Source organism: Myotis lucifugus, unplaced genomic scaffold (genome assembly GCF_000147115.1).
Source record: "Myotis lucifugus unplaced genomic scaffold, Myoluc2.0 scaffold_55, whole genome shotgun sequence".
Lineage (NCBI taxonomy): Eukaryota > Metazoa > Chordata > Mammalia > Chiroptera > Vespertilionidae > Myotis > Myotis lucifugus.
In genome coordinates, this window is record NW_005871103.1 from 4,723,957 (window position 1) to 4,740,314 (window position 16,358).

At 42.6% G+C, this 16,358-nt stretch overlaps 1 protein-coding gene across 1 annotated transcript in view; it reads right to left on the reverse strand.

Annotated features, from left to right (window-relative positions):
• Nucleotides 1-16,358, reverse strand: part of PTPRG (protein tyrosine phosphatase, receptor type G) — a 654,131-nt gene that overhangs the window by 259,231 nt on the left and 378,542 nt on the right. Inside the window, 1 exon segment of the mRNA XM_023754062.1 lies at nucleotides 7,822-8,001. Coding sequence (XP_023609830.1) covers nucleotides 7,822-8,001 — 180 coding nt within the window.

Genomic DNA, 16,358 nt, shown 5'->3' on the forward strand with positions numbered 1-16,358 from the left:
GGGGGGGGGGCAACAGAATGAAAATAATTCATGGTTAATATCAACATATTTGGAAACTCCAAGAACATATACTTGGGGACTCATGTGCATTTCAACCATGCAGGCCCTCCCCATCAATATATCAGGGCTAGAGAGGTTTTACTGAAATGAGAAGATACTCCCCACCAACATCACCATCTCCAGACATGAATCCAATAAATAAAAACACTGTTACAGCCCTGGTTCTCATCTGTTGCCAGATGAAAGGGAGGAAGCCAGGAAACAGGGAGAGAAGGGACCAAAGACAGAAAACAGTGGACAGGAGATGGACAGGGGCGGGACATTCAAGAGACAGAGAGGAAGGACAAGAGAAGGAAACAGCAAAAAAGGGGACGCTGCAGGTCACAGCTGACCTCTGGGCCCAGGGCAGCATCCGGGCCCCTGGCCCCGTGCATTCCCCCACCCCTGCACCTGAGTCACGGTGCCCAAGTCTCCACACGGAGATGCGGTGAGCATGGCCGGACACTGCGGGCCGGGGAGCAGCGTAGGCCTCTGGGCCGCCCAGTGGCGTCACCCGGAAGCAGGGAGGGCAGCACGCTCTCTCCTGGCCGGCCTTGTAGACCAGCTCCTGCTGGAACCCACCAGGAGCCCAACAGGCCCCTGTGGTCCTGGCTGCTGTGGCCTGGCTCACCTGAAAGAGGTTGTGCGGGTGCGGGGCGGGCTCCTCCTGGGCACCGGGCTCCTGTGCTCAGGGGCTTCCCTGGCGGGCGAGCCCTGGCGTCCCGGGGAAGGGTTGCAGGGGGAGTGAGAAGGAGCTCGCATTCTTACAGCACCTCCATCCCTGTCACCCCTGCTCCTGGGTAGCCAGGGAGAGGTCACAGCGCATTGCCAATGCCAGCAATGTTCCGCGCCGTCCCCTGGTGGTCAGCGCATGTCATAGCAAGCAGTCGAACTCCTGGCCTCCCTGTTGAACTCCCATCCAAGGGGACAATTTGCATATTAGGCTCTTATTATATAGGATATTAAAAATGTTGCTGCTGTTAAAAAAAGGGGGGGGGACGCTCGTGGAGAGATACAAGGAGAGACCCACACCTAGACCAGCAACAGAAAGAGCAAACTCAATGGAAAGACCAACACGCCGCCCAAAGACTTTCTAACCAGTGAGCTTCAGCCTTGTGCATCTCCTAGCACGCATAAGCTAATTACTAAACGTCTGTAGCATAACAAAAAATATAGTCTATTTTTGTCCACCTGACACAAAAAAAGGTATACTTTTTTTTCCTATTTTTGTTTTTATTTTTATTTTTTATCTTTATTGCTGAATGTATTACAGATGTCCCCTTCTTCCCTCCTCCATTGACTCCCTCCACCCTACTCCTGCCCCCCACCCAAATGTATACTGTTGACGCATTCACTTCAAATGGCTATTATTGTGTTGGCTGTGGCCATTTTTTTATTCGCTAATCCAAGGGGAAAGAGGGCACTGCCCCTAACTTAGTAAGGAATTGCATGTTTTAAAAATTCCTGTGGCAAGAACCTTTGAAAATCACTGTCCTAGACTCCCTCCTGACCAATTTCAAGATTGCTAAAGGCTTCTTCATGTGTTACCCCTGGGCAGTTGCATCTTGAGTGAGAGGTAAGCATTCAGGTGCATCAACGTGGGCGCAATCAGGCATCACGGAGACAGCCACTGACCGCCCTGAAAGGTGCTCGCAGTGGCCTTCAGTGCTGACCCTCAGACTTGCATCAATGGCCTCACCTGGGGACAGAACACTGCCCTCCAGGGCAGCACAGAGGCAACCGTGAGCTTCAGCTGTGAACCTCAGGGACCTGCAACAGTTTCCTTGAATGTCTGGCCTTTGCGTGCCCTGGGGGGAACCTCGCCCTGTGGACAGGCAGAGGCACAGGGCCAAAGCTCCCTTTACAAGGGCAGAGGTCGCATGCTCAATTAGGGCAGCAGCACATGGAAACTGAGGTTAAGATCTTATACTTATCTTTACCAACCGTCAACAGCTTGCATTTCTCAGGTTAAGTCTGTGGGGTCTCAGGTGCTACTGTATGATAACAGTTCCAAGGGCCAGCCCTGGACAGTGTGGCTCAGTAGGTTGATGCGTTGTCCCCTGCACCAAATGGTCGTTGGGTTGATTCCCAGTCAAGGCACATACCCAGGTTGCAGATTCAATCCCAGGGGCGAGTAGGAGGCAACCAACTGATGTTTTTCTCTCTCTCTCCCTTTCTCCTATTCTCCCTCCCTCTCCCTCTCCTTTCCTCTCTCTCTCTCTAATCAAGGAGAAACATTATACTTGAGTAAGGATTTTAAAAAAAGTTCCAAAGGCCAGGTAAAATAAAGTGAATGTGACAGCCCTCTAAACCTTGTCTACATTTTATGGGCTCATAACATAGTAGGACATGGTTCCTGACCTATTAATCCACACCCACTTTCCACACCATGGATCTACTGTTGTATTAATGTCAGCAACTATTTCTTGATCCATCTGAGCCAATCACTGTGGTAATAGTATTTGTCTAACAGGAGAAAATGCAGGAGAGAGAGAGAGAGAGAGAGAGAGAGAGAGAGAGAGAGAGAGGAGAAAAGAAAATGGGAAAGTAGAAGTAACATGCATTATGAAAAATGCATTTACTATTTGCTCTTTGTGTGGAATGAAAGAAAAAAATTGTAAAAACAAAACAAAACAAAAAAAACAAACCCAAAAGCCCTCAAATGGTTAAAATGCATAGGAGGCCATGGCTTATGAAATACATCAGAAACATCATCTAAGTCTTAAGTTGTGATCCTTAGCTATAAGCTAATGCTAGAAACAGCAAGCTTATCTTGAAATGTTCTTGATGAATGCATTATCTTTTCATTCCACAAAAATGAAAGGAAAATAACTTTAGATGAAATCGAATGAGAACTGGCACAATAGACAGTTATGGCTCCTCGGGAAGAAATAGAGAGATGCTATCTGTCTTGTAAAGATATTTTAGACAACTTTTGAGAAGTGGGCTACCTGCAACCAACTTGCTCCATTGATTATGCTGGACTGGATATATAGCACTCGCCCCGGGGAAGACAGATAGGAGCCCTAAAGCTGTTTTATGGGGAAGTTACTGTCTGTATGTACTAAGCCGCTTTAAATATTAACTTTCTAAATTCATATTTTAATATCCAAAAGACAGTCTATTTTACAGATAAGTGGCCTGTAAATTTCCATCTGAAAAAAACAAATACTACTTCCTAATTTATTTTCTAAAAGTACAAGTTTCAAGAAAAGACATATGGAGAAGAAAAATGTGTTGCTTAAAAATTAATGATTAAAGTTTTTTCTTCATCTAAGCAGGCAACTTAGATATAAAATAAATGGCTGTAACAAAGACAGGCCATGTGGCTTATGACATGGGGTTTTATTTATTAAAGTCTCAATTTTTCTGATAATTATAGATTCACATGCAGTTGTAAGAAATAATACAGAGGACCTGTGTCTCCTTATCTAGTTTCTACAAATGGGAACATTTTACAAAACTATAGTACAATAACAGTTGTGTTTTTAAACTGATATTCTCCAGGTTGCCTATCAATACTACCCACTCTAATATTAGCAATCTCCCCTTTATTTTTTATTTTTTTGTTTTTTAAATATATTTTTATGATTTCAGAGAGGAAGGGAGAGGGAGAAAGAGATAGAAACATCAATGATGAGAGAGAATCATTGATCGGCTGCTTCCTGCATACCCCCTACTGGGGATCGAGCATGCAACCCTGGCATGTGCCCTTGACTGGAATTGAAGTCGGGACCCTTCAGTCCATAGGCCGATGCTCTATCCACTGAGCTAAACCAGCTAGGGCACAACCTCCCCCTTTAATTAGGCACACTGCACCGTGAACCACACGTGGATGGTCATTCACCTGAACTTATACAATCCGTGCATAACAGACAAAGCAACTGAATCATCATTTCTCTAAAATATTGGAAAATTTATGAACTCACTTGACACTTTAAAGTTTACAAAATGAGAAAAGTTTTCAGGTTTGTGCTTATCAAATAAATACAAAGAACAAAGCAGGTTGATCTCTGCACCCAAGTTTCTAAACCACCATATGCTGAAATCTTTCTGGAGAAACAATTCCATTTCCTTGTTCAAAATTGCCTATAAATGGCTGCCACTTTAAAAAAGCCACTCCTATAGAATCATCTTAGATTATTTATGCGATATTGGCCCATCTAGTTCGATGTCATCAATTTCATAGGAATAAGTACTGTTTGGGAAGAAACAAGGATTTCTTTCTACTTCTCAGCGCTGTGCTTCTTCTGAAGTTTCTGAGACTGTTTGTTCTTTTTGGACAGCTGAGTCTAAAATCAGATCAAGCACCGGCGCTCGGCACTCGTAGACACGCAACAAGTTGTGGCTCACTCCAGGAAGCCAGCAGAGTGACAGACTGATGGATAATCAGCCCGTGGAAGACCAAGGTCATGAATCAGCTTGCATTGAGTGAACCCTCTACTCGTCTAAAACCTGTCACCGGAGATCCCAAGCTGAAAGCTGTAAGAGGAATGTGTTATCTTTGCAGAAGGCTGTCAAGCATTGCAAGTCAAGTAGAAAACCAGATCAGAGAGCCCAGTGAATTGGCCTTGGCAGGCTTCCAAGATGTGGCGCTGAGGTGGCACTCGGCTCCGAGATCTGATTACACCAAGCTCCCGCCCACCGCATGCAGGTAGTCTGAGGGGTCACTCTCCCATCACAGTTCTCCAAAGGTCACTCCTATGTGAAATACAAAGCGGGACCACTGGTAGAGAAATTCCAAATTGTAACAATAGGCACGCATCTCCATTGGGAGCGTGGAGGGGGTGGCATGAAAAGTTGTGCACAAATAACATACAAGTTCACATGTTTGTGCTGAACAGCTACTCAAATGGGTGAAACAAGGACAGGACAGGGCGGCCTGCTGGAAAAGCACGAACGGGAATTGTTTATGGGGACATTATGAAAAAGTGCCCAGAGCCAGGAATCACTGTGCTGAGCGAGTGGGAAGCAATTCTGTGACCAAACCAGGCCAACCCAAAGCAATCAACCACGGATAATCTCTGACAAATGCTGCTTTGGAAAAAGAAAATAAGTCCCGAAAGTTGCACGTGCAGCCAGTTAGGTTAAAAGAAAAAGTAATGCTGTGACCCATACATGAATGGGACCGAAGGCCTGATGGTGAAGTCACTTTAGCCAGGCAGAAGGGCTTCTGGCAGCCAGGGCTCCTAAAGGGGTAAGAACAAAGGAATCATTAGGAGAGAGAGAGAGAGAGAGAGAGAGAGGGGGAGAGAGAGAGGAGAAGGGAGGGAGAGTGAGAGCACACATGTTTGTTTTACGGAGTCAGGGTTATAAGAGTTCAGAATTAAGATATGAAGCATATCTTAAGCACCAACAAAAACCTAGGTAGCATTAGGCAGAGATGTATCATAAGATCCCAATGTTTGTTTTCAGCCCAGACGGTGGGGCACAACAAAGTATTCTCTACTACTTCAACCTATAATCCTATCCTATCTAATAAAGAGGGAATATGCTAATTGACCCTCACGCCATCGCAAAGATGGCAGCGCCCACAGCCAATAAGAAGGGAATATGCTCACTGACCACCCCGCCCTCAAAGATGGCGGCACCCACAGCCAACAAGGAAGGAATATGCTAGTTGACTGCCACACCCTCAAAGATGGAGGCACTCAGTCCCCTCAGCCCCACCGGGGCGCCTGCCTCTGGAGTCCCCCAGTCCCCTCAACCCCCCAGCCACCCAGGGCTGGCCCAAGGCACAGGCAAGCCTCGGATGGCGTTTGCCCAGCCAATGCCCGAGACACAGGCAAGCCTCAGATGTTGGCTTCCCAGCCACCCTGGGCCGCCTGAGGTTCAGGTAACCAGGGAAGACTGAGGCTTGCGCTGCCGGCAGTGGCAGCAGCAGAGGTGTGATGGGGCATCACCTTCCCCTGATGGACGGGTCGCCTCCCACCCCTGAGGGTTCCCGGACTGTGAGAGGGGGGAGGATGGGCTGAGGGACCCCTCCTCCAGTGAATGAATTTTTATGCACCAGGTCTCTAGTAGTTGTATAATAGTGACTAAGAGGGAGCCAGCTCTTTGCATTAGCAATGGTGAAAATATGTATTTCATATTCACAGAGCCCAAAACCCAATTCACAGAGGTGGGTAAAAGAAAGCAAGAGAGTCAAATTGTTGGTCTGAGGGATGAGACCACCAAGGGGATGACAAAATGCTCATCTGCATTCTAATGTAATAAGAAACACCAACAAAGCAAAATCTCAAGTAACATAAGAATTAAAAAAAGTATATGTTTATATTGATTTTTAAAGAGAGAGGAAGGGAGAGGGATAGAAAGATGAGAGAGAAACATCATATGTTAGCTGCCTCCTCATGCCCTCTACTGGGGATCGAGCCCACAACTTAGGAATTGAGCCGTGACCTCATGGTTCCTGGGCCAACACTACACCACTAAGTCACACTGGCCGGGCCAAGAATTTTATTTTAATTTGTGCACTTGCACAGCACTGTCCAGTAGAAGTTTCTGCAATGTTAGAAACCTCTCTATCTGTGCTGCATGATATGGTTAAGGTAGCTATATGGCCACTAAGCACCTGACATGTGGCTAGTGAAATACTATTCACAGGGCCATACAGGTTCAATGCAATCACTATCAAAATCCTAATGGCATTCCTCACAGAAATAGTAAAAACAATCCTAAAATTCCTATAGAACGACAAATGATCCCAAATAGCCAAAACAATCCTGACAAAAAAGAACAGAGCTGGAGGTATTATACTTCCTAATTTCAAACTATACTAAAAAGCTACAGTAATCAAATAGCATGGTACTCGCATAGAGACAGACACACAGACCAACAGAACAGAATCTAGAGGCCAGAAATAAACCCACGCATATTTAGTCAACTAATATTTGACAAAGGAGCCAAGAATATTCAATGTGGAAAGGGGAGTTTCTTTAATAAAAGATGATGGGAAAATGGGATACTCACATGCAAGGAATGAATACGGACCCTTACCTAAACCACTCACAAAAATTAATTTGAAATGGATTAAAGCCTTAGGGTAAAGGCTTAGGATTGGGGCGCTGGGTAAAAAAGATATGTTTCTCTCATATCAACATTTCTATCTCTTTGTCTCTCCCCCTCTCTTCTACTCTCTCTAAAAATCAATGGAAAATATCCTCAGGTGAGGATTAACAAAAAATAAACAAGTAAATAAATAGGCATAATGTTATATGTCAGTTATATTTCAATAAGCCTAGAAAAAAATAAATAAGTGAAGTGAATCCACCAAAAAAAAAAAAAAAAAACCCCACAAAGATTTAAATGTGTATCATCTTTGCTCTAAAACATTGCAAATAGACAACCTAAGAAAACTTGGTTGGGAGGGGCAATATTAGGCTAATAAAACTGGTGTAGGGGATTTTAATCTTACTTATTTTAAATGAATTAAAATTTAAATATTCACATGTGGCCAGTGGCCACCATATTGGACAGAACAGATTTTTGAAAGCCCATTCTATATTCTTTACATATATTGACTCATTTAATCCTTACAACCGTATGAGGTTGATACAATTTTATTATCCACTAGTATCATATTTTTAAAATTTGAGGCACAGAGTGGTCAATGAATTTGCCCAAATCACACAGCTAATAAAGCAAGAGGCTGTTTCTCCAACTAAGGGCTGATTGCACAGCTCTCGCTAAGCTATACATTCTCTATAGCTCTGTGCAGTACACTTCAGGCAGACATCCAGAAATATTTCATGTTGTTTGTGGACAGATAAAGACATGTTCTACCTGTTTTCCCTGTGTTCTTCATCCAGGTTTTGTTAGAAGACTCGTTGTCGAAGCCATCAAGTTGCAGCTCCTGGTACTCCTCGCCGACACGAGCATGCTGGTCTAAAATGTCTATGGGAGACTGGTGGTGGCCCCCGCAGCTGACACTAGACGTCACCCAGTGCTCAGGCCCATAGGCACCTGTGAAAGAAAACAATACTTCAATCCTCAGGGCTCAATAGTCAGCAATGGAACAAATAAGAAGTAGGAAGCCAAGTCCTACATCTCTCACGGTACATTTTCCTATATGTCCCCACCCCCAAGACATCAGTGCATTGGAAACTGTGGATCCAAGCCCTTTGCTTGATAGGGTAAGAAGAATTAAGAAAAGATAAATGACTTAAGATAGCTGGGTTTGTGATTTATAATCAAGTATTTGCTAACTTTATTGGTCATCAGATTAAAAGAGTTGAACAGAAAGGCTGTCGGAGTTATTCACCAGAAAACACAAAACACAACTCTCAGTTTCTGGGAGTGACTGAACTGGAAAAGGAAAACATTAAAAGTGAAAGGAACACAATACTGGACAAGAAGCATCACGAATAATGTAGGCAATGACAGGGTTTTCCTTGGCTAACTGAAAGATTGCTCACTTTGGCCCGAGTTTGTACACTGGTGGGTTAAGGCATGCACTCTCCTCAATCCCCCTCCATCACTGGAGATGGGGCTATGAGGTCACCTTCAGGTTGGACTCAGCACTCAGATAAAGACTCAGAAATAAAGGAAGAGAATGCAACTATAACGCTGGCCCTGATGGGTACCAGTGAGGAGCAGGAAAACACACTGCACGTGCTTTTCTGCCCCATGAGCCAGTGAACTATTGTGGGGGTGATGTCTATTAAGTTGATTAACAGCTCTGAGATTTTTCTGTCTCCAATCTTTAACTTTCTTGGCATGACAAACCAGAAGTACCTTGTTGGAAAAAAAAATCCTTTGCTAGAAAGATCACAATAAATCTCTTTTTCGGAGTTTAATACAGAGTGAAGTCTAAACTTTATAATATTGAGAAGATCGCATTAGGCTGCCCACTCAATGAAGTGTACTGTGTGTATACACGTACATGTACATGCACATGTGCTCCTGGGTTCTTTAGCCTTACATTTCTTCACATCTCAGACAGAAGAGGGTAATGGCCAAAGTGATTTTAGGAGATGAGATCAACCCACCCAACAACCCATATTTTGGAGCCTTGCTCTATACCTCGCCTTGCATGATGGACCACAAAAATACCTCCTGGTAAGTCTCTCTACTACTAAATAGAGCCCAAACCTGTGCCCAACCCACCACCACATACTTATTTCCCATGGGTTTCCCCATCCCCTGAAGTCTGATTGAGCTCACAACTGAAATAATAACGGATCCATGTAAAGAGGGACAGACACAGAAAATCTTTCTGGTCATGCTAATGGAAGCTTCATGGCTGCAAGAACAATTGATGTAGCTCCCTAAAAATGATTCAGCGTCTTACTATCTGGCAATTAGCTCTGGTCTCATTCTATGCCTGGGTCCTTTCTCTAATCCTCATCCAAACAGTAAGGTAAAGGACACTATCAGAGAAAAACGTGTTCAATGATTGGCAAAGCCTGAGCAACCTTGGGGCACTTTTCGAAATCATTTACAAGTGCCATACACGCTCTAGCAAAAGCTAGCTGCACCGTGTAGTTACTGGAGGACTCCACTCCATTTGGAATGATCAAGGTCTTCTCACTCATGTCACTTAGCTTCTTGGTCCAATTCCCTGAAGACTGTGATGAGGCCTAAAGGAACAGCGTGCATTTGCATGTGTTCCAGAAAACTTCACTTTCATGTCGAATCAGTATATTTGAGGGAAAACGGGACCTTAATGAATGGCTCCAATTATCCTGACCACTCTTTACATTCTCTTCTGGATGCCCAAAACACCACAACAAAAAAAACCCACAACACTGAAAAACGGAATAAATTGGAAAACCAATGAGAAACGATGTAAAGTTTATATATTTGGTGGCTAACCAAAATGGTGGTTAGCTACAATTGGGCCTGTCTTTTCGAAATATGGAAACTAATGTTTTCATATCGTGTGTGTATGTGAGAGTGATGCCTTTTGGAAACTCACTAGTACAATAAGGTTAGAAGCAACGGGGGGAAAAATGCATGGTAAAATAAATCGAAAACATGTTTGACCCCAAGAAGTAAGAATGCAACTCATTACTTACAGAAACACAGACATCTGATAATTAACAAATAAAACAAAAGATCCCGTGCAACCTCTGAGAAGAACTTGCTGTCTGTATTACTTCTCCTCACCTTCTAGCGTGGGTGAAATACAACTCAGCTCTCTATAAAAATGTAATCGGGGCTCCTACCAGCGGATTCATTTATTCACTGGTAACAATCTGGAGATTTAGCCGACTACATGCTTGCTTTCACACTTCCACCCAATATACGTTCAAATGCAATTTTAATTGAAACTGATCTTCCACTTCAGATTTTAAATTAATTCTTCTTTGCAGTGCTTCATGCTCCAGACACCCTTGCCTTGCAGAACCCCAATGTCATTAGTGGAGGAAATAGAACACCTTTCCCAGGCTTGCGGGTATTGATTATCTACTCTCACATCGGAGCTCCCCGGCCAGTCCACACTGTATAAATCTCTTCAGTGTTAAGACACTTTACAAAGGACTGGGGAGTATGTCATTAATCATTTGCTCTTGCACAAGTCTCAGAGTATTGAATGCTTTGTTTTTCAAAACTTTGAATAAATGCTTTTAAGTTAAAAACATGACACTAAATAAAGATGGTGGTTAACTTAAACCTAGATTTTCTTTGGGGGGGGGGGGAGAAAGGGGACACAAATCAGCAAGAAGCCTTCCTCTCTCAGGTATGACTCTGCCCTTCTAATATGAGAAGGGAAAGGCGTTTGCACTTTAGCTTCTCCTCACTGACTTGCTTGAAGGAGCAGGAAATTCACATTTTGGCAGCTGGACCCATTTTGAACAGCTCGCCGACTCTTGACGTGGCAACCGAATCTACAAGGCAGGGGCGGTGAGGCCCGGATAGAAACCACAGGCAGTTGACTGCCAGGAGCAATTTCCCCATGCTGAGACTCATGCAGGGAGGAGATCTTGATGGAGACATACTGCCAACATATCAGTACTAAGAGTCTAACAGTTTAGGTTGAGTTTCTCACTCCACTATGCTGAGAAATATTTTGTTTTTAATGAATTCAACAAATGCATCTAAAACGTCCGGATCCAGATTTGATCCCCTGCCGGGGAGGCTTCTGGGAGAAAGGCACAGCCGTGGCGGATCTGCACCATCCTGGCAGTGAGTCCTGGTTTCCTTGGACAGCTTATTACTATGCAATTCACTGTCTATTCCTTCGTGTCTGTCTCCCCACGAGGTGGTTACTGTATGAGAACAGGTTCCTTCTCCATCTTGTTCACATTTATTTATTCTAGTCGAGCACATGGCCTTGCATCAAGATTTTTTTGGCACAAATAAATGAATTGGAAGATGGAATTAAAGAAATTGTATAGTTCTGTCCACTAATGACACTATGGCATGTTCCCTGTGCATTATTTTGGCTTTAAGTCTACCTTCTGACTTCTTACTGACTCTTGTTCATTCCCTTCACCTCAGGAATCAGGATGTTAAATTCGAAATTAAATATCCCTGTCCCTACTCACTAATACATTAAATTAGTCTGAATGGTGATAAGGTAAAATAAGCTGCAAATATGCCATGTGCAGGCGGGAACCAGCGTGCCACTTTAACAAGCCCGCCAAGGGGGACTGTAGCATTTAAAGGGAAGGAATGTGAGAGAACTTTGCTTTCAGTGCCTTTTATGAAGCCTGATTATTTTTTAAGTTCTTTTTTTTCCCTATGTTTTAAGGGAGTTCCTTAATCAAAGAAGGTCAATCAAGGAGGGAAAATTAGTCTTGCTAATCAATTCATCACTGTATGCATTGAAATACTGATTCCACACTTGCTGGTTACCAGACACCTGGCTGAGAAATGGGCGCGAGGGAGCAAGGTTGCCCCAGTTCCCTTGAGCAATGAACGCTGCCTGCGGCTCAGGCTTCTCATCTGTACAACAGGGAACACTAACGTGTCCGCCTCAGAGGGTGGTGGGAGTGACAGGAGATCACCCACGTAAAGGACGGTTAGCAGTGCCAAACAACAGAACTCTCAAGTGCTGCTGCTGCAGTTAATGCCACTGTGACTGAACAACTGTGCAGTCAGCCCTGGCGGATGTGGCTACACCATGGAGGAAGCAAACCTGCAGTCCCACCTGGGGCTACGGCAGGAGGAGGCAGGCATGTGGTGACACGCAAGGAGAGAGGGGGTCCCTCCCTGAGGACAGGACTTAGAGAGGAGGTGACACTTGAGGGCACTCACTCCCTGGTGCTTCCCACTTGAGCAGAGGATAAGAACCAACAATACAATTGGGCCCCCTGTGAGGTGGACTTGATCCAGCATCGGCTGATTTAGTGACCAGCATCCATAGAACAGAGCAGGAGGCAGACAATCAGCAGCTTCTGGCGGAGGAGGCTGGTGCAGGTAACGGCACTTGCGATATGCTGATCATCACACACGTCCTGGTAGGAAGTGATAAGAAGGCTCACGGCCTCTGTGGGATTCTGTCTACAAATCCATAAGCCTAGTCCAATCACAAGGGAACCATCAGACAAACCCCAACTGAGGAACATTCTACAAAATGCTCGGCCGACACTCCTCCAAAATGCCAAGGTCATGAAAAACAAGGAAAGACTAAAAAAAAAACCAAAAAAAAAAAAAAAACTGTCCCAGACCAAAGAAGGCTAAGGAGTCACAACAAAATGCAACCTGGTATTCTAGATCGGTGGAACCAAAATGGAAATTGGCGGGAAAACTCAAGAGCTCTGAATAAAGTTTGGAGTTCAGTTAATGGGAACACAACAGTGTAAGTTTCCTCATTGACCCTGGTCTATATGGTCATTTTTGGTGGTTACTTTGACAACAAGATGAAGTAATATTTGTAAAACCATACAGAAGCCTAATACACTGTGAGTTTTGTTAAATGGGTTATATTTTAATATCCAGATTTTGCTGGACTTACTATTACACACTTGGGGGCAGATCTAAAGCCTATGGCATGAAGGACATGGAGCTGATTTACAGGTAACGCCGAGATGGTTGTCCTACCATCTTTGCATAAAAAGATTTGCACAGAGCAAAGCCAAAGGAAGCGTGAGGCTGGCCTGGAATACACAACAAGCGTGTGGCTGACATTTCATTCGATAAGTTTACATAAACACCTTATAAAGTTGGAGAAATTCACCTTTAAAAATTATACTTAAGGAACAACGCTGTTACCTTAATTTATGGCTCATTTGTCCATTAAAAGAACCCAATTCTACCTCCTTGGTGCACCGTTAACAAGTCACTGTATTTTTCCCATTTTCGGATGCTCCAACTCAGTGGCCCAGCAACGGGAAGACATATTTCTACAGGAGGGTGAATAAATCACACAACTGAAGATTGATTCTAACTGGCCTGTTTCGGGCGGGCGGAATTCCCCATGTGCAAATAATGGCAAATACTGTAAATCTGGGCTCGCATCTGAGACGCCACTTGATGTTCCTGCTTCTTTAAGGCAGATTTAACCCAAAGAACTTGGTTGCCAGACCTACATTTTGAGCCAAACTATTTATTTTGTTCAAATAAAAATAAAATAAAAATCTGAGGGAAACAGTTCATTTTGCCTACCACCTTCAGCAATATTACGTGAAAAATCCAAATATGAACAAATATAACTGGTTAGTAAAAGACTGATCTACAATTTAACTGTCTCACTTTAATATAGTTTGCTATTAATACCTAACCTGAGAAAAAAGATAAAAGGACTACTTTTAGAGCATATAAATCACACTTTTGTCTAAAAGCAAGGAATTTCGAATGTCGACCTATGATTTGTGTCCCAAACAATGGTTTCTTTAAATACATAAGAGGTTCTTTGCAGAAAATATGCATATACCTTGAATTTATTTTGTCATAATACATTTAAATAATGGTTTCTATTCACTAATGAAAAGACATTAAAAATAATGAATCCTGTCTAAATCTAATTAAAAACAAAACTAATATACATGTTATGTGCTGTTTCTAGTCAAACATGCCTATTAACGCCTTCCTCAAGGAATTTATATCAAAAATGTTACCTAGATTCAGGGTTATTACTCTGCATCTTGTTGTCTACTCTTCACCAACAGAAACAGTCCAAAAATATGTGTATTCATTTTGTTACTTAATAGCATAATTAATGCTTGTTCTCCCAAATCAAAAATGCATCTTTAAACTATTCCATTTCTTAATTAAAAAAGCTTTATTGGATTTAGCTTAAAATTCTTTTGAATTTTCCACTACTGGTAACTTAATTAACTTTTGTGCACTAATTGTTGCATATATGAAAAAAGTGCTAAAAAGCATCCATATTGCTAATGTCTACTGTTTTCATTTTATTCCTGTATAATTATGAAGTTTTGTAATGCTGTTGATAGGAATATTCAAATTTTTAAGCCAGTTAAGAAGGTAAATTTATTTTCCAAATAATAAAATAGTTTGGTAAATTTTTCATTTCTAAATTTTAGGTATAAAAACTTAATTTCCCCATTTCACATAAATGGTGTGTTACATTACTTAACCATAATACTAGAAATATATCATACAATAACACCAGAAATGGGAACCATTTTATTCATTTTTTTAAAAATACCAACTATTGTTTATTTCCCAGGATCTCTATTTTAGGACTGAACGTTCCAATTAATTTCAGGTCAAATGAGAAACAGCACAAATCTCTAAATAGGGTTCTCAGATTCTAACCCTGATGCTGAAGATCTCTCTAGAGCAGGGGTGGGCAAACTTTTTGACTTGAGGGCCACAATGGGTTCTTAAACTGGACCGGAGGGCCGGAACAAAAGCATGGATGGAGTGTTTGTGTGAACTAATATAAATTCAAAGTAAACATCATTACATAAAAAAGTATATGTGTTTTCTGATGGTCTTAGGCGACCCCTATGAAAGGGTCGTTCGACCCCCAAAGGGGTCGCGACCAACAGTTTGAGAACCGCTGCTCTAGAGCCTAGTTTACTGTGTTAAAAAATGAAAGTATTACAAAGAGTGAAGATGCCAATCGTAACTACTGAGGAGTTCAGAGCCATAGACTTTCAGGCTGATTGATTAGTGATGTCTGCATGGGCGAGTGAGATGACAATAGGAAAGCAGGCACCGTGCCCATGCATGCAATTCACAGACTGGAGCATCCTAAAGATCCATCAAAGGCAAAGTCCTGTGCACGTTTGGATGTATCTGAGTTTAAAAAGTTATCTCTTTCAAGTTGAATCTACCCAGCTCCAACCATGCAATCAAAATTTCTACTACTAATTAGAAGAGTTTATTCACTCAAAATCTAACCTACTATTTAAAGTTGGGCCAACTTTATTTTTGCTTCCTTGTGCATAGTTCATGGAATTGGTTACAAAAATCTTCTGAGCTGTAAACAAAAAATCACAATTCTTATTGTCCAATGCCAAACATCTTAAGTGTTTATAAAATGTCGGTAAGTTTGTTCCAGACCTCAACTTTCCAACCTTCAAGTCAAGTTTGTCTTCAGGCAGTCAGCACTCTCCATGTGACAAAGACCTGTTCTTTCAGAATATGGACTGTCCCATGAAACCTGACATGCACTATTCCCCTGGGACTAAAAAGGTCATATGGCATAGTAGGAAGAACCCTGGGTAACCAGACTGGCGACTTGAATTCTAGTTCAAGCATGTAAATAAACTGTAACTGACATGTTAGTGCTAAGTGACTATATGATTACTTATCCATAAAGACAAGATAATTGGCAATGTCCGTCAAGGATACCAGAGGACCATGTGGTGACAGCCATGTCACAAAAAACAAAAAGCTCGTCCATTCCAGTTTCAACTCTGGAAAGTGGAGTTGAAAGAGGCAGTGTCAAGTCTTACAATGATTCAAATTCCTTACACACAAATTCTAAGATTCTATCACATCTCTAAAATTCAGAAGGGTTCTAAATTTTATGAAACACTTCTTACAACACCTGGAAGAACCCACAAGGCACAGAAAACATTTGTTAATAGTCTAGCAAACATTCAACCCCACTGGATACCTCCCTAAAAGTAACCACAGGGACGTGGTGAGGAATAAGTAAATTATTACATGCAGAGCAGGTCCAACAGTACTTGGCACATACTAACGGTTCAATAAATATGATTATCTACACTTTCTTTTGAGAACCACAATCAAACCCTAAGTTCTGGATGGTGTGACCCTGCTCCTGGGACCCAGAAATAGCTCCCACTTGGTATTTGGCAATTAGTTTAATCCTCTCCTCCTTGACAAAGGGATTGGCTGGGGAGGGATGTTAGTCCAGGACTAAGCCAATTAGGTTGGTACAAGCAAATCGAAACAGCAGACTCTAGTTCAGAGCCTGAGGGAAGACCCTGCCT